Below are 24342 nucleotides of genomic sequence, written 5' to 3'. Positions count from 1 at the left end.
ATGTGGGACAGACCAAATGTGAATTTGCTGCCCACTGAGAAGCTCCAAACCTTCTTATCTCTACCCAAGGCTTTTTTTCTGTTTCTTTCCCTACTGATCTTTGCTTGTGACATCAGGCTGTGTTACACCAGGACACTGAACACCAGGAACACCTGAGCTTGATGGTGTCTTCTGGCTCAAACAGAAGCAAAAACCATCCCAACTGTGCAGATGTTGTTGTAGACCCAATGCAGAGCAGAAGATGGGCTTCTGTCTTGCAAGACAGTGTGAGCTTGCAGCCCTGGAGGCAAATCACATCCTGGGCTGCATCAAAAGCAGCATGGCCAGCAGACCAAGTGAGGTGATTCTGCCACTCTCACTCTCTCCAGGTGAGACCTCACCTGGAGTACTGCATCCAGCTCTGGAGCCCTCAACACAGGAAGGGCATGGACCTGATGGAACAGGGCCAGAGGAGGGCTACAAAAATGATCAGGGGGTTGGAGCACCTCTACTACAAGGACAGGCTGAGGGAGCTGGGGGTGTTCAGCCTGAAGAAGAGTAGGCTCTGGGCAAACCTAATAACAACCTTTCAGTACCTGAAGGGGGCTACAAGAAGGCTGCAGAGAGACTGTTTACAAAGGCCTTCAGGGACAGGACCAGGGGCAATGGTTTGGATTGAGAGCAGAGCAGATCGAGATTGGATGCTAGGAACAAGTTCTTTACTATGAGGGTGGGGGAACACTGGAACAGGTTGCCCAGGGAGGTGCTTGAGGCCCCATCCCTGGAGATATTCAAGGTGAGGCAACCTGATCTAGTGGAGGATGTCCCTGCTGACTGCAGAGAGGGTTGGACTGGTGAGCTTAGGAGGTCAAGCATAGCCTTGGTGGTTCTATGAGACATTTCCCTGTAGCTCTGTTCAGGGATTTCAGCTTCATAACAACTGTGTCCACTGAAAGGTGGAAGAGCTACCTTTAAGTTCCATGCTGTCCTCAGCGAGCCAGCTCTACCAAAGGCACTTCCCATTGCTGTCCTGTGTGGCCTGGGGAGGGGAGCAGCCTGCAGACAAACCCCAGAGCCATGCCATCAGGGCACTCACCATGCCCTTGGGACTCTGGCCCATTGCCACCCATCTAGCACCCTCTGTCTTCTGTAGCCACTCCACCCTTCTCACATGTTGCTGATATTTCCTTTTACATCAGCTTGGTGCACATACTCACACACACAACAAAAAAGTCAACTTTTCTCCCTTCCAAATTTAGCTCTGTTTAGGCACCAAAATAGACAAAGAGTAGGGATCAGTGACTGTTTTTTTCCACAACATTGTCTCATGACTAGGACTAAGGACAGGAACTGCTTGGTTGGAGAAGGGAGATGCCTGATTTTCCTAATGGGGACATGAAGTTCTCCTCTCTCCAGGCACAGACATTGCTCCTTGGATTAGGAGCCTTTTTCCTAGGAGACACATCCTTCTATACATAATGGAAATCATTAATCCATGTCTGAGCCCCATGCTGTGTGCTGCTGGTGGGAAGAAGAGTGAGGAAGCACAGGGGTGCTCTGCAAGGAGGACATGTGGCCTGTTTTGAGCCTGATTTCCTAAACTAGCAGGGCTGTTGTGATTGGGCTGTGTGTATCTGCTCTCTCCCTTCCTCTTCTCCTTGGCTTTGGTGGCCCTTGGCCAATTTCAAGCCAGTTTCCAGAGGAGCAGAGATCTCAGAGGTGTTAATCGCCTCCTATGCTGTCAGTGCAAATAAGTGATGAGGAGGACTTAAACCCTTCAGAAATGAAGAAGGCTTAGTATGATTCTAAGCTATTAGACATCAAAGAGGCCACATGGAATGAACCATGAGGAGTTTGGCTGCAGGAGAACCCCAAGTCAGGCCTGTTTTCTCTACTTTAAGCTTTCCCTACTCCCAAACTAACTCTGATTAATCAAAGATGTGGGTGTTGGAATGGGGAGATGAGATCCAGGGAGCGTGAGGAGAGCTGTCTGGTCCTGGGTGCAGGGTGATGAGCAGAAGGCCACAGCAGGATGTGCATTGCTGAGCAGCCCCTCTCTGGATGAGCAGACCTTCAAGGAAGTGAAGATACCATCATGTAATGGTGGATATAAGCAATGGTGTGGGATGGTGTGGCACCTCTGGGTGCTAGGGATGGTTTAGTGGGAGAGAATGATAATTTGGCTGCCAAGACTGGCCCCTGCTCTTGAAGATGCTTTCTAATTCCTGTGCTAAACTGATCATGGGGCATTTGATTTTCTCTGGAAGAGTTGCAAGGGGAGAAGTAAGTTTTAAGGGAAACCACCTTCTCAAGACTGCAGGCAGAGTAAGGAGCCTGAGGGAGCTGGGTTTGTTTAGCCTGGAGAAGAGGAGGCTCAGGGGAGACCTTACTGCAGTCCACAACTCCCTGAAGGGAGGTTGTAGCCAGGAGGGGGTTGGTCTCTTCTCCCAGGCAAGCAGCACCAGAACAAGAGGACACAGCCTCAAGCTGCACCAGGGGAAGTTTAGGCTGGAGGTGAGGAGAAAGTTCTTCCCAGAGAGAGTTGTTAGCCATTGGAATGTGCTGCCCGGGGACGTGGTAGAGTCACCATCCCTGGAGGTGTTCAAGAGGGGATTGGATGTGGCACTTGGAGCCATGGTTTGGTTGTCAGGAGGTGTTAGGTATTAGGTAATAGGTTGGACTTGATGATCTCTGAGGTGTTTTCCAACCTGTTTGATTCTATGAAAATGGGGGCATGCAAGCCAGCAGCAGGACTTACCCAAGGGCACAGTGAGCTCTTCGTTGCCTGAAGTCCAGAAGGGTGAAGGTCTTTGAAGTGGAAGGCTCCAGCTGCTGTGGGAGCTGTAGGGTTGCTGCAGTAGCAGTTTCTCCAGGCTCTTTGCAGATGGCAGTGGATGGATGGGTGCAATAAACCCTGTTGATCTGGGTCAATTCACTACCATCCCCAGCAACCTTTCTCCTCCCTTATTCTTCCATCAGAGGAACTCAAAACATGGTTATCTCAGTGACCACTACTAAAATTAACTGCCATTTTTAAGGCCCTTCACACAGAGTAAAAGGGACTTTTTGTGATGTCTGTGTGTTATGTTGTCATGCCAATAGGACAAAGCTGCTACTCTGTGAACCATGTTCCCAGCCAGCCCTTGCCCTTGCCCAGGCTGCTCCCTGATGGCCCCTTTGCACGTGGGGATTCACCAGCAGCGGCTGGAGCTCTGAAGCTGAGGCAGAAGGGGATGGAAACAAAGAGGAGAGAGGTTTACAGGGCTTTTATTGCCAGCCAGGGGAAGTACAATGCTGCATAAATAAGATTCATTGTGGCTATGACAGCTCTGTGGTCCCTGGAAAATAAATAAGACTTTGCACTTACAGAGTGCCTTTTATCCAGGAGCCTCAGAGCTCTGCTCACATGAACAAAGCCTCACCATGCCCATAGTAGGATGGTAAACACATGGTGCCCCTTATCAGATGAATGCAGACAGTCAGCAGCTCCAGTGGAGAGAAAGGGCAAGACAGCAGCTTGGGTTACACACACCTCCTCCACTGACCTGACCAGGGCACATCATTTAACATCCAGGTTATCTCAGCTGTTTATGGTGAGTGCCACCCACCCCTTCCACAGGAGTGGCATGGGTGGAGGAACTGACAGTGGTCAGACTCAGTGAGATGTGCTCCTTGACTTGCTAATGGAGTAAGGGCACAGCCCCAGCAAGCCAGCCAGCTGTGGCTTGTGTTGACTGACTCCAGTATCACAGAATCCCAGTGTGGTGGGGTCGGAAGGGACCTCTGGAGATCACCCAGTCCAACCCCCCTGCTACAGCAGGGCACCCACAGCAGCTTGCCCAGGATCACAATGGGATGGGGGCGGGGGGGGAGGGGTTGGAATCTCTCCAGTCAAGAAGATTCCACAACCTCTCTGGGCAGCCTGCTGCAGGCCTCCAGCACCCTCACTCCAAAGAAACCTTCCCATGTGATCCTCAAAATGCTGCTCAGCACCCTCTGTTTACAGACAGTTTTACAGCTGCATTGTAGTAAATATATAAACACAAAGGAAACAACCCAGTGAAAGCAGAAGGCTTAGGTGCACCAATATCACCAGTGTCATGTGTGAATGAGTTCTCTGTAGGTGATGTGCATTGGGATCCATCCATATGGGCTCCATTGATGTGCCCCACGTGGTTTCATCCACACAGAATCATCAAATGTCTTGTGTGGTCAGAGACCTTTGAAGCTCACCTAGCCCAAGCCCCCTGCACTCAGCAGGGACATCTGCAGCTAGAGCAGGTTGCCCCAGCCAACCTGACCTGGAATGGTGCCAGGGATGGGACATCTGTCACCTCTCTGGGCAGCCTAGGACCACCCTCAGCATAAACCATTTCTTCCTTCCCTCCAGCTTGAGTCTCCCTCTTTTGATTTCAAACCATCACCCCTTGTCCTGTCACAAGAGGCCCTGAGAAAAAGTTGGTCTCCAGCTTGCCTGCAAGGCCAGCAGAAGGTCTCCCTGGAGCCTTCTCTTTTGCAGGCTGCCCAAGGCCAACTCTCTCAGCCTGGAGCCTCCCAGCAGAGCCCTTCCAGCCCTGCCAGCATTGCTGTGGCCTCCTCTGGCCCTGCTCCAAAGCTCCCTGGCTGTGCTGTGGACTCCAGAGGTGCTCCAGCACTGCAGGGGGGGTCTGAGCAGAGCCCAGCAGAGGGGCAGAATCCCCTCCCTGCCCCTGCTGCCCACACTGCTGGGGATCAGCCCAGGACAGGGCTGGCTGTGGGCTGTGAGGACATGTGAAGCAGCAGAAAGTGCAGATAACTTCATTCCCTTCTTGCTGCCACATCCCCAAAGAGGTTCCTACCAGTCTGTGGGTTTCCAGGTATGCTCTGAGCTGGTCTGGGCTGGTTTAAGGATGTTTGGATGGGAACTGTATCTTTCATTGTGCTCCCACACTGAGTGCACAGCTCTGTCTCACTCTGATCCCTTCCATACCGTCCTCCTGTGGCTTGGAGCTGATCTCTGCTTTTCCCTCTCTTTTGCAGGGTTACCACCCCTTGCCTCATGAAGCTGAAATTGCACACACCAAAAAACTGTTCAGGAGGAGGAGAAATGAGCGGAGGTAGGAGACATCTCCTTCGTGTTTGCTTTAATCTCTTCTTCGTTTTTATCTTCTCTTCTCTGTTCTCCTCTGCCTCATGGAGTGACCTGGGACAAGGCTGCTGTTTAGCAGCTGCCAGCACTGGATTGATCACAGAATTGTTTTGGTGGCAAAAAGACCTTGAGGATCATCGAGTCCAGCCAGTCTCCAACTCTGCCAAGGCTGGTGCCGAGGCATGTCCCTCAGCACCACATCTCTGCCTCTTCTAAAGACTTCCAGGGATGGGGGTTCAGCCTCCTCCCTAACTTGAGACCAAAGATCCTGAAAATCCACTCCCTGGCTTGTCTTTTATGTCTAAGGCATGTCCTGTGTTGCTCCAGAAGTATCTTAATGAGGACCTTCTCTTCCCCTTACACTTATTCCAGCATAGCCAGATCCCCCCCAGCTTCTATGAGAAGAGGCAGCTGGCAAGGTGTTAGTATCATAGAATCAGTCAGGGTTGGAAGGGACCACAAGGATCATCTAGTTCCAACCCCCCTGCCATGGGCAGGGACACCCCACACTAGATCAGGCTGGCCAGAGCCTCATCCAGCCTGGGCTTAAACACCTCCAGGGATGGAGCCCCAACCGCCTCCCTGGACAACCCATTCCAGGGCTTCACCACTCTCATGGGGAAGAACTTCCTCCTCACCTCCAGCCTGAATCTCCCCACCTACAGCTTCATTCCATTCCCCCTAGTCCTATCACTACCTGAGATCCTGAGCAGTCCCTCCCCAGCCTTCTTGTAGCCCCCTGCAGATACTGGAAGGCCACAATTAGGTCACCTCAGAGCCTTCTCTTCTCCTACCTGCAAGGGCTTTGAATCTTGGTGACCTGTGCTGAAAAGCTGAATTTGCTGATGTTCAGGGTCACTGCTGACGTGGGAGCAGCTGAGAGGGGTTTGCCACGGAGCACCAGGTGCCTGCCTGCGCCAGGGAGGGGGTGGGCTGAGCAGGCAGCTGAGTTCCTCTGCCGTTGGTGATTTCAAGGCAATGGGGCTAATTTAATTGGGTCAGTCAGATATTTAATTGTGTGAATGGTGTATTTAATTAGAGGAGGGCATCCAGAGTCCTTGACAGGGATGGTGGTGATGGTTTGATGTGAAAAGAAGAGGGGGGTGGGGTAAGGGAGCTAATCGTGCACTGCTGTGTGTCTTCCTGCTGGTGTCTTCCGCTGTGCCTGAGACAGAGCCACCAGGGCAGGAGAGCATTTCTGCAACCAGGAGTTTGCAAGGCTGCTGTGATCCAACAGGGGAAAAGGTGGCTGGTATTTTCTACCTAAAGTGATCTGGATTCTGTGTCTTGAGTTGTTTATGTTTCTGGGGGTGGGGTTCAAGGGAGTCCTGCAGATGCCTGTAAACAGCTGTGGAGTTTGTCCTCAAATCTCCCCAACGCTTCTGGATGCATAGAATCATTTTGGTTGGAAGAGACCTGAAGATCAGTGAGTCTACCAAGGCTGGAGCTAAACCATGTCCCTCAGCACCACATCTCTGCCTCTTTTAAACTCCTTCAGGGATGGTGATTCAACCAGCTCTTGGGGAGCCTGTTACAGTGTTTAGGAACCCTTCCAGTGAAGGAGTTTCTTCTAATGTGCATCCTGATCCTTCCCTGGGGTAGCTTGTGGCCATTTTCTCTCCTCTTATCACTTCTTACTGGAGAGAAGTGACCAAAACCCAGCTGCACAGCTCGATCAGCAGCCATGGTGTATTTAGTTCTGTGCTTGGTTTGGTTTTCCCAGATCTTGCCAAGCAACCAAAAAACATCTGAAAAGAGTTTGCATAGGCACCCTAGAAACATTGTTCTGTGAGCAGGGCAAGCTGGCAGCAGCAAACTTCATTTTCTGTCCTCTTTGGGACTCCCTCCTTTTTTTCTGTGTGCAACTTTAAAGACAACTTTGTCTTGTGACTCAGGAAGAAGTCAGCTGGGTTGCAGCCCTGTGACTGCCAAAGCGTGGCTGAAACCAAGCTGAATTACAGAGTGGTCTGGGTTGGAAGGGACCTTAAAGATCATCCAGTTCCAACCCTCCTGCCATGGTCAGGGACACCTGGACCAGGTTGCTCAGGGCCTTATCCAACCTGCCTTTGAACACTCCCAGGGATGGAGCTGCACAACTTTTCTGGGCCACCTGTTCCAGTGCCTCAACATCTTCCTAATGTTTAATCTCAATCAAACGTCTTCCAATTTGAAGGCACTACCTTGTTCTGTCACTCCATATCATTGTAAAAGTCAATCTCCAGCCCTCCTGTAGCCCCCTTCACATACTGAAAGGCTGTTAGGAGGTCTCCCCAGACCCTGCTTTTCTCCAGGCTGAACAACTCCAACTGTCTCAGCCTGCCTTGACAGAAGTGCTCCAGCCCTTGTTTTACCTTTGTGGCCCTCCTTTGGGCCCACTCTAGCAGAACCCTGTCTGTGCTGTGCTGAGCACTGCAGAGCTGCCCCAGCACTGCAGGGGGGGTCTGAGCAGAGCCCAGCAGAGGGGCATAATCCCCTCCCTGCACCTGCTGCCCACACTGCTGGGGGTCAGCCCAGGACAGGGCTGGCTCTGGGCTGGCAGCACTCTGTGCCAGCTCTAGGCCAGCTCTGCATCCCCCAGCACCCTCAATGCTTTCTTCACAGGACTGCTTTCTATCCATTCTACACTCAGCTTGTATTTGTGCTTGGATTTGCCCCAGGCTGGGTGCAGATCCTGATGTCTGCTTGTGTTGCAAGAGAGCTTGGTGGGCTGGTTTCCCTGAGAAATCAGCACAGTGGTAAAAGCATCCTGCTGCCATACTGGCGTACTGAGCAGGTCCTCCTCCAGCACCCCAAGAGTGCATGATGCTGCTGAAGAGACCTGCAGAGCCAAGGCATCTCCTGCCTGAAGCCCCAAAGAATCACAGAATGATTTAGGTTTAGAGAAGACCTTTAAGGTCATTGAGTCCAACTGCTAACCCAGCACTGCCAACTCCGTTATCATTCTGGAGCAGAAAAGTTCACAGGGTCTGTGGTCGTGCTTCAAGCCAAGTGCTGACCACCTCCAGCAGAAGGGGAAAAGCTGCCTGATGAAAATCAGACCAAACTGCACTAGGGCTTTGAGGCCACACCTGCTTCTAACCAGCAGAGCAGGACAACCTCTTTTCTTCATGCAAATCCATTTTATGTCAGCCCACCCTCGATCCTTGGCTGCTACCAACCCCTTTCAGAGAAACCACCTCTTCTCCCCTTGGGTCCAGGCACCCAGAGCTGCTTTCTAACCCCCTTCCTGACCCATACACCACCAAAAGGCCCCACTCAGCCTCTCTGAAGCCTTTCTGCACTGATGCCCCATCCAAGGCCTTACCATTTTAAGTCTCTCTGTATCTGGATGAGGTTTAAAACAAAAAGCCTGCAACTCCCAACTGTTTTGCTGTCCGTTCTCCATGTACAGCCAGTGTGTCTCCAGGCTTTGAGAGGAGCAGAGCCAGAAAGGGCTGCTCTGCCTGTCCCAGCCAAGGCTCTTGAGGACCATAGCCAGCCTTGGGTGAAGAACCATCACCCATCTCCTGCTGGAATGAGTTTTAAGGAGGGACGTTTCTGCACCTGGGAAATTCATCCTTTGAAAAGCCCTTAGGTGGAGATAAGGACCTGGAGCAGGAGCCTGTGTGGATTCTCCTGGCTCACACAGAGAGAGGGAGTGGGAGGGAAGAGGCTCCTGTGTTCTCCCCATCTCCCTTCAGCGTGCCCCAGATACTTCTGAGAACAGGATTAGAGAAATGTCCCCAAAGTTTCCCTTTGTGTTGTCCCAGTTTGCTTCCTACAGTTAACTTGGCTTTACACTTAAATGATCAGGAGAAAAACAGTCTGGGTTATTTGTGTGTGTGTGTGTGTGTGTATGTGTTGCTTTCTGGTTTTAATTAGGCTCAGAGCTGGGGGCAGGCAGAAATAACCTCCTTCCCTGGAGAGCCCTGGGTGGCTGTCAGGGACAGTTTCCTCTTCCTGAAGCAGAGGGTTGTGTAAGCACCACCAACCCCTCCTGCTCACACCCACGCCACAAACTGGGTCAGCTGGGGTGAGCCCACAGGTTTGGGCACCCCTCTCTTGACTCCCTCTCAAGAGTCCACCTTGCTGAGGGACCTTCTGGGACTCGTCCCAGCCCATCCACATGGCCCTGGCTGGGGTCTTGCAGGGAGGTGAGCCTGGTCCTGCACAGGGACAGCCCAAAGGATGGTCACAGTGGGCCCAGGGCCAGGCAGGGAACATCCCAGATCCGCCAGCGGCTCCAACGAGGAGCGTAGGCAAGCTGTGATATATTTATTTTCCCATTCTATTTGATTTTACAGACCCTGAGGGACACTCAGCCACCTCCAGTGATTAGTTGGACTGATTAAGCTGCTTTTCCTCTTGTGGCAAACTCCTTTTGTCAAGGGTTTTCAATAGCCACGCTGCTCGGGACATTGTTCCTGTACAATTTCCTTTCAAAACACCATAAAGGGCACTCCACCACTTTACCCTGTCATAAAACATCACAGGAATCAGCTTTGCCTGGCTTGCTCCTTCAAGGGCATTCTTCCTCATTCAGGGAGAAGGTCTGGGCTGGGGTGGGAGCTGCAGGGCCACGTGGTTCTGGAGTGAGATGGAGCCATTAGCAAGGGGGAATTGAAATGAGATGTGAAGCAACAGCTTTCTGTGTTGCTGTTGATATGATGGCCCAGGGTCACCCAGGGAAGTGAAGGATAAAATGAACTTGGAAGCCCAGAGAAGGAAATGCTGCTGCTGCACACATGTTGGCTGGTTCAGCCTGGCCCAGCAGAGGCTGGGAGCGGATGCGGATGCTCCCAAGGTAGCCGGTGGTAAACAGCACAGAGGGAGGAGGGCTGCTTCTGCTGAAGAAACAGGCTGCTGTGATCAGCAAGGAGATTAAAGACAGCCATTTAATTAAGGCTAGAAATCAGAGGAAGGTCTTCCTTGACTGCCACAAAGGGAGTGAGAGATGGAGAGAACTGGAAGGAGTTGCACAAGGTCCTTCCTGCCCTGTATTGTAGTTACTCCCATACCCTCTCATGGGGCTGTCAGTTAGGTGTCACTGGGACCTGGTTACACCACCAGCTGCTCTTTGAGCAGAGTGATGATGGAGCAGGGAAGATATGGTTTCAGGAGGGGTCAAGGAGGAGCACCTTCAACCCATGGAGCCTTGCTGGCCAGACAAGCTGGCATCACCCAGCCCTGCTCCCCTTCCTTCCAGGCATCAAGGAGAAGGCCCTGCCAGGGGTCACAGCACTGGCACCCTGCTTCTGGGAGGAGATTTTAGAGAACAAAGCCTCCACCAGGCTCCCTGTTGAAGGAGTGGTGCTTGCATGATCATAAAGCCACCTCCTGGTGACCTGTGGGCGTCTGGCTGTGGGTGACTCAGCCATGGGTGGAGCTGATGGACAGCACTGCAGCTTCTTCTCCAGAGGGACCTCTTGGAGCTATCACATTGAGGTGGTTTGACTCCTTCAAGACCTCTTGTTGCCTTTGCACCATGCTCTGGGCTCAGTGAACAGGACACAGGATGTCATGAGGCTGTAATAGCCTTGGAATCACAGAATTGTTTTGTTTGGGAGAGACCTTTAAGATCAAGTCCAGACCTTAACCCAGCGCTACCAGGTCACCACTGAACCCTGAGCACCACAGCTACATGGCTTTGAAATACCTTCAGGAATGGGGACTCCACCACTGCCCTGGACAGCCTGGGCCAGCTTCCCCAACCTTTTGAGGAAGAAATTGTTCCTCTTGTCCAACCTACACCTGCCCTGGTGCACCTTGAGGCTGTTTCCCCTCATCCTGTCACTTTTGCCTGGGAGAAGAGACCAAACCCCTGCTGGCTCCAACCTCCTTTCAGGGAATTGTAGAGAGCCAGCAGTTCTCCCCTCAGCTGCCTTCTTTCCAGGTCCTTCAGCTGCTCCTCACCACACCTGTGCTCCAGACCCTTCACCATCTTTGTTGCCCTGCTCCAGCACGTCAATGTCCTTCATGCAGTGAGAGGCCCAATGCCATGCCCGTGCAGTAATCCCAGCCCTGGTACCTACAGGACACAGTGGATCAAATAGCTCTGCAGAAGCCATCTGAAGCTCAGCCAAGTGTGTATCTAGCATCAGTCCTGGACTGGCTCATCTAGGAATCATTTGCCTGCTCCAGCACCACCTGGAGCTGCATGTCTTCCCATTGTCTGAGTGGTTCATCTGAAACACCAGCAGCAGTAAGGTGGAACAGCTGGTCTTTAGCTTCCACTGGAGAGTTTGTTTTGCCTGTCACCTGTGTCTCAAGCTGTGATGGGGTGAGTAGGGGTTTTCCACCCAGCTGCTCTTGTTTCTGCCATGGTGACCAGCACTAAGCCCCGAGGCAGGTGAGGGAAGAGCTGCCTGTGAGTCACCCCTGAAGGCAGGTGGTGTGGCTGCCCTCCTGCCATCTTTACAGCTCCTATCCTGCTGCTGGCAGCAGCAGGAAGAGTTTTACATTTGGTGTGAATTGTGTAGATATTGGAGCACTCTATGGGCTCCAGACAAATGGAGATCTCAGTGCTGAAGGCTGGGGGGCAGGAGGCTGGGGCCAGACTCTTGTCAGTGGTGCCCAGTGACAGGACAAGGGGCAGTGAGCACAAAGTTAGCCCTATGAGGAGAGACTGAGGGAGCTGGGGTTGCATAGCCTGGAGAAGAGGAGACTCAGAGGTGACCTTCTTGCTCTCTACAACTACCTGAAGGGAGGTTGTAAACAGGCAGAGGTTGGTCTCTTCTCCCAGGCAACCAGCACCAGAACAAGAGGACACAGTCTCAGGCTGCGCCAGGGGAGGTTTAGGCTGGAGGTTAGGAAGAAGTTCTACACAGGGAGAATGGTTGCCCATTGGAATGGGCTGCCTGGGGAGGTGGTGGAGTTACCATCACTGGAGGTGTTCAGGAGGAGACTTGATGGGGTGCTTGGTGCCATGGGTTAGTTGTTTGGGTGGTGTTGGATTGGTTGACGGGTTGGACACAATGATCTTGAAGGTCTCTTCCAACCTGGTTTATTCTATGTATTCTATGTATTCAAACTGGAACCCAGGAGGTTCCATCTGAACAGGAAGAGAAACTTCTTTGATTTGAGAGTGCTGGAGGCCTGAAGCAGGCTGCCCAGAGAGGTTGTGGAGTCTCCTTCTCTGGAAAGATCTCAAACACACCTGGGCACTGTGCTTCTGGTCAAGCTGCTGTGGCTGACACTACTCTTAGCAGAAAGGCTGGACTGTGTGGTCCACAGAGGTCCCTTCCAACCTCCTCCACGCTGTGATGCCATGGTAAAGAGAAAGATGAACCTTTGTGACCTCAGCAGGGCACACTCCACCATGAGCAGTGCTGGAGGAGATGTCTCTGCTTGATGTTCCCCATACCTGCCCTGTCTTCCTCATGTGCCCAGCAGGGGAAAAAACATGGCCAAGAAGGGTTAAAAGATAACTGATTTCAGCAGATTTAATCCTTTCCTTTCATTGTTCCTTATTTCTGTCATGCCAGGAGGCAGTGGCAGGAGAGCATTTCCCAGCTGCAGGGTTGCCACCTCTCTGTTGAGGGCAGCTTTGTCATTACATAAAAACTCCACAACAGAAGACTTTTTATTCACCCCCTTTTCTTTTTGTTTCTAATTAATGGTCTTGGTGATTTGAAGTGACCCTTGTCCTGTTGACTGCATTCAAGACTGGATTGCCAAGCTTCCAGTAGACTTCATGGCATCAGGAGGCTTTTGCAGGTTGTTTTTTTTCCTCCCATCTCTGCAGCTGACTGAAGGGAAGGCTTCAGCCTACCGCTGGCAAAAACAGTTTGCTGTTATGAAACCTCAGTAGCAATGTAATGCCCTGCTGGATAAGCTCAGGGTCTTAAGATGTGGCTTCACAGAAAGGAAAACTAATGGCTCCAGGAAAAAAAAAAACACCAGGAGAACTCACCATAGAATCACAGAATTGTCAGGGTTGGAAAGGACCTCAAGGCTCAGCCAGTTCCAACCCCCCTGCCGTGGGCAGGGACACCTCACACTGCAGCAGGTTGCTCACAGCCACCTCCAGCCTGGCCTAAAAACCTCCAGGGATGAGGCTTCCACCACCTCCCTGGGCAACCTGTGCCAGTCTCTCACCACCCTCATGGGGAACAACTTCCTAACATCCAATCTCAATCTCCCCATTTCTAGTTTTGCTCCGTCCTCCCCCAGCCCTATCACTCCCTGACATCCTCAGAAGTCCCTCTCCAGCTTTCCTGTAGGCTTCATCCTATGGCTGTGTGAAGGAACACCTGATTCCATCCCAATGGTATTCATGAGGTATCTCCTGTGTGGCAGCAGGGGCTGCTATGGAGGGCAGCGACTTGTTGAAACCAACAGCTCCTCACTCTTCTGCTTCCTGGTTAGTCCACACCTTGAGTCCTGTGTCCAGTTCTGGGCTTCTCAGTTTAGGAAGGATTTTGAGATGCTGGAAGGTGTCCAGAGAAGGGCAAGAAAGCTGGGGAGGGGTCTGGAGCACAGCCCTGTGAGGAGAGGCTGAGGGAGCTGGGGTTGCTTAGCCTGGAGAAGAGGAGGCTCAGGGGAGACCTTGCTCTCTACAACTCCCTGAAGGAGTTTCAGCTGGTGGGGATTGGTCTCTTCTCCCAGGCATCCAGTGACAGAACAAGAGAACACAGTCTCAAGCTGTGCCAGGGGGAAGTTTAGGCTCGATCTTAGAAAGAAGTTCTTCACAGCAAGAGAGATTGGCCATTGGGATGTGCTGCCCAGGGAGGTGCTGGGGTCAGTGTCCCTGGAGGTGTTTAAGACAAGCCTGGATGAGGCACTCAGTGCCATGGTCTGGTTGATTAGTTAGGGTTGGGTGATCAGTTGGACTTGGTGATCTTGGAGGGCTCTTCCAACCTGGTTGATTCTGTGTTCTTGTGAGTGTTAGGGAGTGGGGAGCAGGAGCTCGTGGTGGCTGTACAGGTAGGGAGAAGATTAGCAGAGCACATGCTGTTATCTCCAGGGCCTTGGCGGGGAGATAAGAAAGACTTGAATTCAGTTCTCACTTTTCAGGTCACCTCAATGACCTCAGGTGCTGTTTCAGGTGTCCCAGCATATTGTGAAGTCCATGCAAGGGGCTGGCAGACACTGGACCTTGAGAAACTTGCACCAAAAGAGCATGGGAGCCAGACAAGATGCCACAGAGGATCTCTGGTGTCACCACCACTGAAGACTCATCACATGAGTCCATGACTGTATTGACTGGAAGCCAAAGTTCCTGTTATGCTCGGAGGGGGTGCAGCTAGTGGAGTTTGAGGGATGGTTCACCTCAGCATGAAGTAGGCATTTGGCCAGTGACTCCCTCCCCAGTCTGGAAAGGCTGCCATGAAGTTCAGAGCACCACCTCACATTTGACCACTGACATCACAGACCTCTGAAATTAGGTAAACTGAACCCACCTCTGTGTGATGCTGTGCAATCCCCTTCTCCATGCCTGTGTTCCTCATGCATTGTCCTGGGCTGATCCCCAGCAGTGTGGGCAGCAGGGGCAGGGAGGGGATTCTGCCCCTCTGCCGGGCTCTGCTCAGACCCCCCCTGCAGTGCTGGGGCAGCTCTGCAGTGCTCAGCACAGACAGGGAGCTGCTGGAGCAGGGCCAGAGGAGGCCACAGCAATGCTGGCAGGGCTGGAAGGGCTCTGCTGGGAGGCTTCAGGCTGGGAGAGTTGGAGTTCTGCAGCTTGGAGAAGAGAAGGCTCCAGGGAGACTTCTGGTGGCCTTTGAGGACTTCAAGAAAGCTGGGGACAGAGTTTTAATCAGGGCCTGTTGTGACGGGGCAGGGGGTGATGGTTTAGACTGAAAAAGGGATATTCAGAGTGGAGAGAAGGGAGAAATATGTTTGGCACTGAGGGTGGTGAGAGCCTGTCCCAGGTTGCCTAGAAGGGTGGTAGATGTCCCATCCCTGGCACCATTCCAGGTGAGGTTGGTTGGGGCTCTGAGCAACCTGCTCTGGTTCAGGTGTCCCTGCTGCCAGCAGAGGGGTTGCACAAGATGACCTTTGAAGTTCCTTTCTGACCTAAACCATTCTGTGACTTGTGATCTTGCTGCTGTAAGCTCTTTGGGGAGCAGCTGTTCTGCACACTTGAGTCTTCACATGGCACTACAGTGATATGTAGTGCCATGAGCAACCCAACAGAAGCAACCCAACAGAAATCTGGTTGGAGAGGAGGGAGGATTCTCTTTCCCCTGGAACAAGGTGGAGATTCCCAAGAGTGACCATCAGAAGTGTTTGGAGTGCCCTGGGAAGCTTCTCACTCAGATCTTCTGGCCCCCACATAAGACAAATGAGTCCTACCATTGTATGAGAGTGAGTTTCCTTGCTTTATTTTGCCTTCCCATGTTGATCAGAACCAAGGAAGTCTGAAAAACAAAGAGCTGTGGAAGGAGTTGAGCCAGAAACACCTCATGCTGGAGGAAGCACTGGGACAGGGATTTGTTTCTGGGCTCTCTTCAGCAAGAAGAAATACTTGGGACTGGGCATCCCATTCTATCCCACCTCATGAAGGGGAAATCTCTTTCTCAGCCACAGAAAGCAAGGGCTGCCATTGAGACAATTCCATGCTCACAGAGAAGTGCCTCCTTGGCACATCTTGAGAAGTTTCAGGAGCAGCAGTCTCCAGACCGTGCTTGCCACAAGTATTTCTGGTGCTTGGAGATTCCCTTGTGTCTGTACTCAGAAGGTGCACATGGCTGGTAAGATCCCTCACTTGCATTTAGCTCAACCCTTTGTTGGCCTCGGGCTGTAGCCTCACTGGCCAGAGTACGTCTCCCCCTGACCCATTAGCTGTGCAGGCAGACCCTGCTGAGGCCTACCCACCAAGCTGGCTTTGTGCTGCTAGTGCAAAGGAGTTATCATAGAATCAGAATGGGCTGGGTTGGAAGGGGCCTCCAAAGCTCACCCAGTCCAACCCCCTCTGCAGTCAGCAGGGACAGCCTCCACTAGATCAGGCTGTCCAGAGCCCTCTTGAGCCTCACCTTGAATATCTCCAGGGATGGGGCCCCAACCACGTCCCTGGGCAACCTGTGCCAGGGTTCCACTACCCTCATGGTAAAGAGCTTGGTGTTGTCCACAGACTTGGTGAGGGTGCCTCAGTGCCACTGTCCATGTCACTGACAAAGGCTTTAAACAGCACTGGTCCCAGTACTGCTCCCTGAGCAGCATCACAGAATTGTCAGGGTTGGAAGGGACCTCGAGGATCATCCAGTTCCAACCCCCCTGCCATGGGCAGGGACACCTCACACTACAGCAGGTTGCTCACAGCCACCTCCAGCCTGGCTGCAAACACCTCCAGGGATGAGGCTTCCACCACCTCCCTGTGCTAGTCTCTCACCACCCTCATGGGGAACAACTTCTTCCTAACATCCAATCTCAATCTACCCACTCATTACTGTTCTCCTTTTGGACTCTGATCACACCTCCTTGAGAACAGCTTTCTAGCCAATTCCTTACCCACTGAGTGGTCCATCTATCAAATCCATGTCCTTCCAATTTCAAGACCACTTGCACCTGTCTTCAAGCAAGGTAGCTTTTGTGTTGGATCAGGAGCATGCCATGGAAGGTCTTGCTTTGAAAACCCTCTGCAATGAGCTGACAGCCTCTGTTCATGTGATTTTCAGGCTGCCTTGAAGGCTTGCACCATTTCCAGAGCCTCTCCCAAGCCCATCTATTCATGGCCAGCAGATGTGCATGAAGAAAAATGTGTCCAGCAGGTCTAGGAAGGTTCTTCTGCCCCTCTGCTCTGCCTTGCTGAGCCCACACCTGTAATACTGTGTCCAGTTTTGGGCTCCCCAGTTCATGAGAGACAGAGACCTGCTGGTGAGAGTCCAAGGGAGAGCCAGGGGTATGCTTAGGGGACTTGAGCATCTCCTCTGTGAAGAGAGACTGAGAGCCCTGGGGCTGTTTAGTCTGGAGAAGAGAAAGCTGAGAAGGGATCTGGTGAATGTCTATCAATATCTGAGGGGTGGGGAGGGGGCCAAGCTCTTTTTGGTGGTGCACAGTAATAATACAAGGAACAGCAGGTTCAAGCTTGAGCATAGAAGGTTTCACCTCAACATGAGGAGAAACTTCTTTAAAGTATGACAGAGCCCTGGAGCAGGCTGCCCAGAGAGGTTGTGGACTCTCCTTCTCTGGAGCCTTTCCAAACCCACCTGGATGCACTCCTGTGCAGACAGCCCTGGGTGATCCTGCTCTGGCAGGGGAGGTTGGACTGGATGATCTCTGGAGGGTCCCTTCCAACCTCTAACATTCTGTGACTCTGTGATTAACACAAACAGAATCAGTCAGAGGATTGTCCCTCGCCCTGGCTTCTCATCTGGCAAGCTGGTCTGGGTGAAGGTGAAGGCATTTCATGTGGGCCTTAAGGGCTGCAGAGCTTTTGGAGAAGCCTTCGAAAGCTGCTGTCAGAGGTCAGCAGGACAAACCTCTCCTGCTGTGCGAGTGAATGGGAATGAGTTCATAATTACAGCCTGTGGTGGCGACAGGTTTGCTTTTGCACCGTTTTAATTGAGGTTTTTCAGAAAGGAAGAGGGCTGAAAACAATGCAGAAAATGTCTTTTGTTCTGCCAGGGCCAGCCACTGAAGGTTTTGCAGGCAGGGGGAGAGGATGTTTATTAAAGAAGTACAACAATATCGAGACCTTATTTTAGTGCTGCAGTTCTGTGCCTGGCTGGACGAAACAGAATGGTTGAGATGGGTTGGGAGGCTTCTTGCTGGAAACCAGCAGCATGCTGAATGGCTACATGGCCTTCAAAAGCCTACCCAAACCATTCCACCATTCAAATGGCTTGCAGTGCTCTTAAGTGAGCTCAACAAATGGTGCTGAAGCAGAAGACAGACAGGAGAAGGGAAGGAATTTAAAAGGTTGAAGCACCCTTTTCCTTCTCAGTAGGATTGCATGGATTCATTGACTGGTTTGGGCTGGAAGGGACCTTAAAGATCTTCTAGTTCCAACCCCTTCACCATAGGCAGGGACATCTTCCACTAGGCTCAAAGCCTCATGCAGTCTGATCTTGAATGCTTCCAGAGAGGTAGCCTCCACAACTTTAAACCAGACTCAAAGCCTCATGCAGTCTGATCTTGAATGCTTCCAGGGAGGTAGCCTCCACAACTTTAAACCAGGCTCAAAGCCTCATGCAGTCTGATCTTGAATGCTTCCAGAGAGGTAGCCTCCACAATTCTTAACAAGTCAAGTTGATTAGGTTCAATAGCACAAGGGTCTGAAGCTCTGAAACAGCATCTGGAAGCCAGGTTTTCATCCAGCTCCTTATGGACCTGTCTTCTCCATGCTCTCCTGGGAGCTGATGGTAGTTACTGGAGCCACCACAGAGACAATATCCCAGTTACAGAGGGAATATCCCAAAGCCACCAGGGATGCCATGGCCATCCATGCTGAGCAGAGTGCAGATTTGCTGAGCAGGCGTAATGGTGGCTGTGAGAAGCTGCTGTTTGTGGGAGAGCTCTTCTGAGGAAACTCAGGATCAGCATTTTTATCTTTTTCAGGACAAAAGTAAGGTCTCTGGTAAGCTACTTGCCTGCAGTGATGAGCAGCAATGCTGGCATCTAGCTAAATCATGATGTTAGGAGCATAAGATGTCTTGTAGGCAGCTGATAGCACCTAAGCAGAGATGCTCTTAAAATAGTAGTCACTGACCTGCTTAAGGCTTAGAAACTGTGAGTCTGAAGGATAGGCCACATCTTGAGGAGCACCCTCAACAGAGGTGAATCAGAATGTCTTGAGTTGGAAGGATCTGATAAGGGTTCATAGATTCATAGAATGGTTTGGGTTGGAAGGGACCTTAAAGACCATCTTGTTCCAACCCCCCTGCTGTAGGCAGGGACACCTCCCACTAGACCAAGGGCTCACCCAACCTAGCCTTGAGCACCTCCAGGGAGGGGAATCCCTGCCTCCAAGGCAGGATCATGAAGTCCAACTCCCTGTTTCGCACAGGGCTACCTAAAACTAAACCATATGACTAATCAAGCTGCACCCACTGAAACTGAGCACCTTGCAGAACAAGGTGAAGAACTCCTTATTGAAGTGCTGGACTGTGATGAGGTTCATAGAGTCATAGTCTCATTTAGGTTGCAAGAGACCTTTAAGATTGTGAAGTGTATCTGTTAACCCAGCACTGCCAAGTCCACCCCTAAACCATGTTCCTCAGCACCACATCTTTAAAAGCCCCAGAGGCTTTTCAATCCCTGCAGGGATGAGGACTCTGTGACTTCCCTGGGCAGCATTTTCCAGGGCTTGCTAACCCTTTTGAGACAAAAATTTGTTCCTTATGTCCAATCTAAATCTCCCCTGGCACAACTCTTGTCCTGTCACTTGTTATTTGGAAGAAGAGACAGACCCCCAGCTGGCTTCAGCCTCCCTTCATGAAGTTGCAGAGAGCCAGAAGGTCTCCCTTCACCCTTATTTTCTCTAGGCTGAACAACCCCAGCTGCTCCTCACAAGACTTGTCCTCTAGACCCTTCACCAGCTGTGGTGTTCCTCAAGGATTAAGGGCTTGTGCACATGAAAGTCTTAAGTGAAGGGTCAGCACTTGCCCCACTTGCTGAAGCAGAGCTGGCAGTGGCAGGGCATCAGCCTAGGGGTTGTTTGCAGGTGGTTTACAGAATCACAGAATTGTCAGGGGTGGAAGGGACCTCAATGATCAGCCAGTTCCATCAGCCATGGGCAGGGACACCTCACACTGCAGCAGGTTGCTCACAGCCACCTCCAGCCTGGACTTAAAAACCTCCAGGGATGAGGCTTCCACCCCCTCCCTGTGCCAGTCTCTCACCACCCTCACAGGGAAGAGCTTCTTCCTAACATTTGATCTAAGTCTCCCTTCCTCTAGCTTGGATCCATCCCCCCCATTCCTATCACTCCCTGACACCCTCAAAAGTCCCTCCCCAGTTTTCTTGTAGCCCTCTTCAGATGCTGGAAAGCCACAAGAAGGTCTCCTGGGAGCCTTCTCTTCTCCAAACCGAACAACCCCAACTCTTTCAGCCTGTCCTCATAGGAGAGGAGCTCCAGCCCTGTGCTCATCCTTTACAGACAGATCATCATTTATTTTGGTTTGATTGTCCACAACATCACTGGGAGTTATTACACTAAATTAATTCTGTGAAGTGCAGGTCCCCAGAGGACAATATTGCCTTGGTGGTTTGTTCCTAAAAGGGCTCAGCTGGGTGATTGCGTTACTGCGGCTTAATGAATTAGGGCACGTGAGCCAGGCAGTGGTAATTGCCTGTGCCTGCCTCTGGCTGTGAGAGCAGAGTCTCTCCACCCAGCTGGGAGATATCTTATGGAGATAACTCACTTATCTTATGGTCTTCATGTCATCCTGCTTCAGCAGAGGAGCAGAAGTTTTCTGTATGCAAGGGATGCACCAGAGCTGGTCAGGAAATTGGTTAAGAGCGTGGGGGGGAGCTGTGATGGGTCATACCAGGTCACCTGAGTTGGTGACCAGTCAGGGGCACCCAGAGCAGTGTGAGGAGAGCAGGGTATGCATGTAGTGCTGCTTCCCAGCAGTGTTCTCCTGTCCTTAATGGTTTGGCTTTGAAGATCTTCAGATTCCTTTTCAACTAGAATGATTTGGATGTTAGGAACAGGTCTGATGGCACTTCTGTGTGAAAAGACAAAGGCAAAGAAAGACTGCTGCACACTTCACCCATCAGAGGGTGGTGTCCTCTAGTGAGACCTCTCCTGGAGTGCTGCATCCAGCTCTGGAGCCCTCAGTACAAGAAGGGCATGGACCTGATGGAGCAGTGCCAGAGGAGGACCACGAAAATGATCAGGGGGATGGAGCAGCTCTGCTATGAGGACAGGCTGAGGGAGCTGGGGGTGTTCAGCCTGGAGGAGAGAAGGCTCCAGGGAGACCTAATAGCAGCCTGCCAGTACCTAAAGGGGGCTACTAGAAGGCTGCAGAGAGACTGTTTACAAAGGCCTGCAGGGACAGGACCAGGGGCAATGGTTTGAAATGAGAGCAGAGCAGATTGAGATTGGATGCTAGTAAAAGTTCTTTACCATGAGGGTGGTGGAACACTGGAACGGGTTGGTAGTTGAGGCCCCATCCCTGGAGATATTCAAGGTGAGGCTCAACACAGCTCCGGGCAACCTGATCCAGTTAAGGCTGTCCCTGCTGACTGCAGAGGGGGTTAGACTGGATGTGCTTTGGAGGTCCCTTCCAACCCAGACCATTCTATGGTTCTATGATTCTCCAGCAGTTAACATTTGGCAGATCTACATTTGCTCACCCTTCTGTCCAGTAGCTCCTGGTAGATTTCCTTTTACTGGCAAAGTGCTTTTTGAACTCTTGCATACTGGTGCCTACATCTCAGATGGCATAGCTCCACAGTTTGACTGCATTATGTGAAGAAAAACCTCCTTTGGCTTGCTTGGAACCATGGTTCTTTTCATGTTGCCACAGTTAAAGTACTGTGCCTGCAGACTGTGTCTCTGCTGAGCACTGACTTAGGTCTTCAGCTGTCCTCAGCAAAGTGGGAGTCAGCATTTACAAACAGCTTCTGCTGCTTTGAAAGCATGGTTAGGCCTCACCTTCAGTCCTGTGTCCAGTTCTGGGCTTCTCAGTTTAAGAAGGACATTGAGACTCTTGAATGTGTCCAGAGAAGGGCAACAAAGCTGGGGAGAGGCCTTAAGCACAGCCCTGTGAGGAGAGGCTGAGGGAGCTGGGATTGTTTAGCCTGGAGAAGAGGAGGCTCAGGGGAGACCTTCTTGCTCTCTACAACTCCCTGAAGGGAGGTTGTAGCCAGGAGGGGGTTGGTCTCTTCTCCCAGGCAAGCAGCACCAGAACAAGAGGACACAGTCTCAGGCTGTGCCAGGGGAAGTTTAGGCTGGAGGTGAGGAGAAAGTTCTTCCCAGAGAGAGTTGTTGCATTCAGCAGTGCCTGCTCTGGGATCATAGAATCACAGAATCATGGAGTGGTTTGGTTGGGAAGGGATCTCTAAAGGTCATCTAGTCCAACCCCCCTGCACTCAGCAGGGACATCTGCAACTAGAGTAGGCTGCTCAGAGCTCTCTGTCCAGCCTGACCTGATCATAGAATCATAGAATTATTTCAGTTGGGAAAGACCTCTAAGATCCTCAAGTCCAACCACTAACCTAACACCACCATGGCCATTAAACCATGTCCTGAAGTGCCATGTCTACAAGTTGTTGGTTTTTAACACCTCCAGGGACAGTGACTCCACCACCTCCCTGGGCAGCCTGTTCCAATGCCTGACCACCCTTTCAGTAAAGATATTTTTCCTAATAGCCAGTCTAAATCTCCTGGTGCAAACGAGGCCATTCCTCTTGATACTGGGTAGAAGAAACCAGCTCCCACCTCACTACAACCTGCTTTCAGGCAGCTGTAGACGGCAGTAAGGTCCTCAGCTCAGCCTTCTCTTCTCTGGACTACACAATCCCAGTTGCCTCAGCAGCTCCTCTTAAGATTGGTTCTCCAGACCCTTCATGACCTTCACTGCCCTTCTCTGGACATTCTCCAGCCACTCAATGTCTTTCTCATAGTGAGGGGCCCAAAACTGAACACAGTATTCAAGGTATAGCCTCGCCAGTGCTGAATAGAGGAGCACAATCCCTTCCCTGCTCCTGCTGGCCACACTCACAGAAACATGGGCAGATTCCATGGCCTCATCCTGCTCTGGCTGAGCCTGCTCACCACATACAACATGGATGTGTTACTGGGGATGGGGTATCTACCATCTCTCTGGACAGCCTGTGCTGGTGTTTCACCACTCTGAGTGTCTTCCTCCTCTCCACCCTGAATCTCCCTCTTCTAGTTCCAACCATCCCCCCTCGTCCTGTCACTACAGGCCCTGTGAACAAGTCTGTCCCCAGCTTTCTTCTAGGCCCCTTGAAGCACTGCAAGGCCACCAGAAGGTCTCCCTGGAGCCTTCTCTTCTGCTGGCTGCCCAAGCCCAACTCTCTCAGCCTGGAGCCTCCCAGCCCTGCCAGCACTGCTGTGTCTTCACACCACCAGGCTGCTTTGGTGCTGCTCTGGTCGCCGATGCTGCGACTGACTTATTTTTAACCAACCTGGCAGGAAAATCCTCATCACGTAGGCAAGTGTAGGGTGCTGTTGGGTCAGAGTCACAGGGAAACAATGCAAGAACTGTCCCCAAGGAAGACAGCCACAGATGAAACAACACTGCTGTGTTTCATTGTCCATCTCTCTCCAAGTGCTTTCTGACACCGGGCTGCTCTCAGCATCTCCCCTTTCCCTATGAGAAAACTGTGGCAGAAAGGAGGGGAGGGCCTGTGGGTGGACCTTCCCCCACCACAGACCTTGCAGTGAACCCATGACCACCAGATTCTCCTATGTGTAAACCCTCTCACCCATGAGACTGTCCTTCAAGGCTGCTCTTTTCAGTCTCATGCAGTGCAAAACACAAACTGTCTACGTGATGCTATTTCAGACGGCCAGAATTGAGGGAAGGAAATATAGTGGCAGGTTCCTCTGCACTAGGAAACTGATCTGTTATTGAAATGGCTTTCTCTTTGGTGGAGTGTTTCCTGCATGGCTCCTCAGCACTGGAAATGGGTTTCTCCATCTACATGTTGTTTTCCAGCGTGAGTTCTTGGAGGTTGTTTTCAGCAGCTGGTTGCTGAAGTCGTTGTTGAGTGAGATAACTTGTTTCTTTCACCTGCTTTCAGCCCTCTAATAATAGGAGTAGAAGCTGAGGGAGCTGGGGTTGTTTAGACTGGAGAAGAGGAGGCTCAGGGGTGACCTTCTTGCTCTCTACAACCACCTGAAGGGAGGCTGTAGCCAGGAGGGAGTTAGTCTCTTCTCTCAGGCAACCAGCACCAGAACAAGAGGACACAGTCTCTTGTTCTAAACCAGGGGAGGTTTAGGCTGGAGGTGAGGAGAAAGTTCTTCCCTGAGAGAGTCATTCATCATTGGAATGTGCTGCCCAGGGAGGTGGTGGAGTCACCCTCCTTGGAGGTGTTCAAGAGGGGATTGGATGTGGCACTTGGTGCCATGGTTTATTCAGGAGGTCTGTGGTGACAGGTTGGACTTGATGATCTTTGAGGTCTCTTCCAACCTTGGTGATACTGTGATATAAATATGCCCTTGTTGGGATCACTTGTAATGATCACCAACGGCTTTCTTTGGCCAGGCTGCTCTCCAAAGTTATCCATCTGGTATCTGCATCCAGCTATGGGAGCCCCAACACAGGAGAGACACGGAATCATAGAATTGTTGGTGTTGGAAGGGACCTCAAGGATCATCCAGTCCCAACCCCCTGCCATGG

General features: G+C 51.6%; 1 protein-coding gene across 3 annotated transcripts in view; it reads left to right on the top strand.

Annotated features, from left to right (window-relative positions):
- CTIF (cap binding complex dependent translation initiation factor) overlaps positions 1-24342 on the top strand; it is a 218403-nt gene that overhangs the window by 111414 nt on the left and 82647 nt on the right. For all 3 annotated transcript variants that reach the window (XM_054179023.1, XM_054179022.1, XM_054179024.1), the window contains exon 7: positions 4999-5075. In XM_054179023.1, coding sequence (XP_054034998.1) covers positions 4999-5075 — 77 coding nt within the window. The remainder of the gene's footprint in view (positions 1-4998; positions 5076-24342) is intronic.

The sequence above is a fragment of the Dryobates pubescens genome, chromosome Z, assembly GCF_014839835.1.
Source record: "Dryobates pubescens isolate bDryPub1 chromosome Z, bDryPub1.pri, whole genome shotgun sequence".
NCBI classification, from domain to species: Eukaryota; Metazoa; Chordata; class Aves; order Piciformes; family Picidae; genus Dryobates; species Dryobates pubescens.
This window is presented reverse-complemented; position numbering and strand designations above follow the sequence as displayed.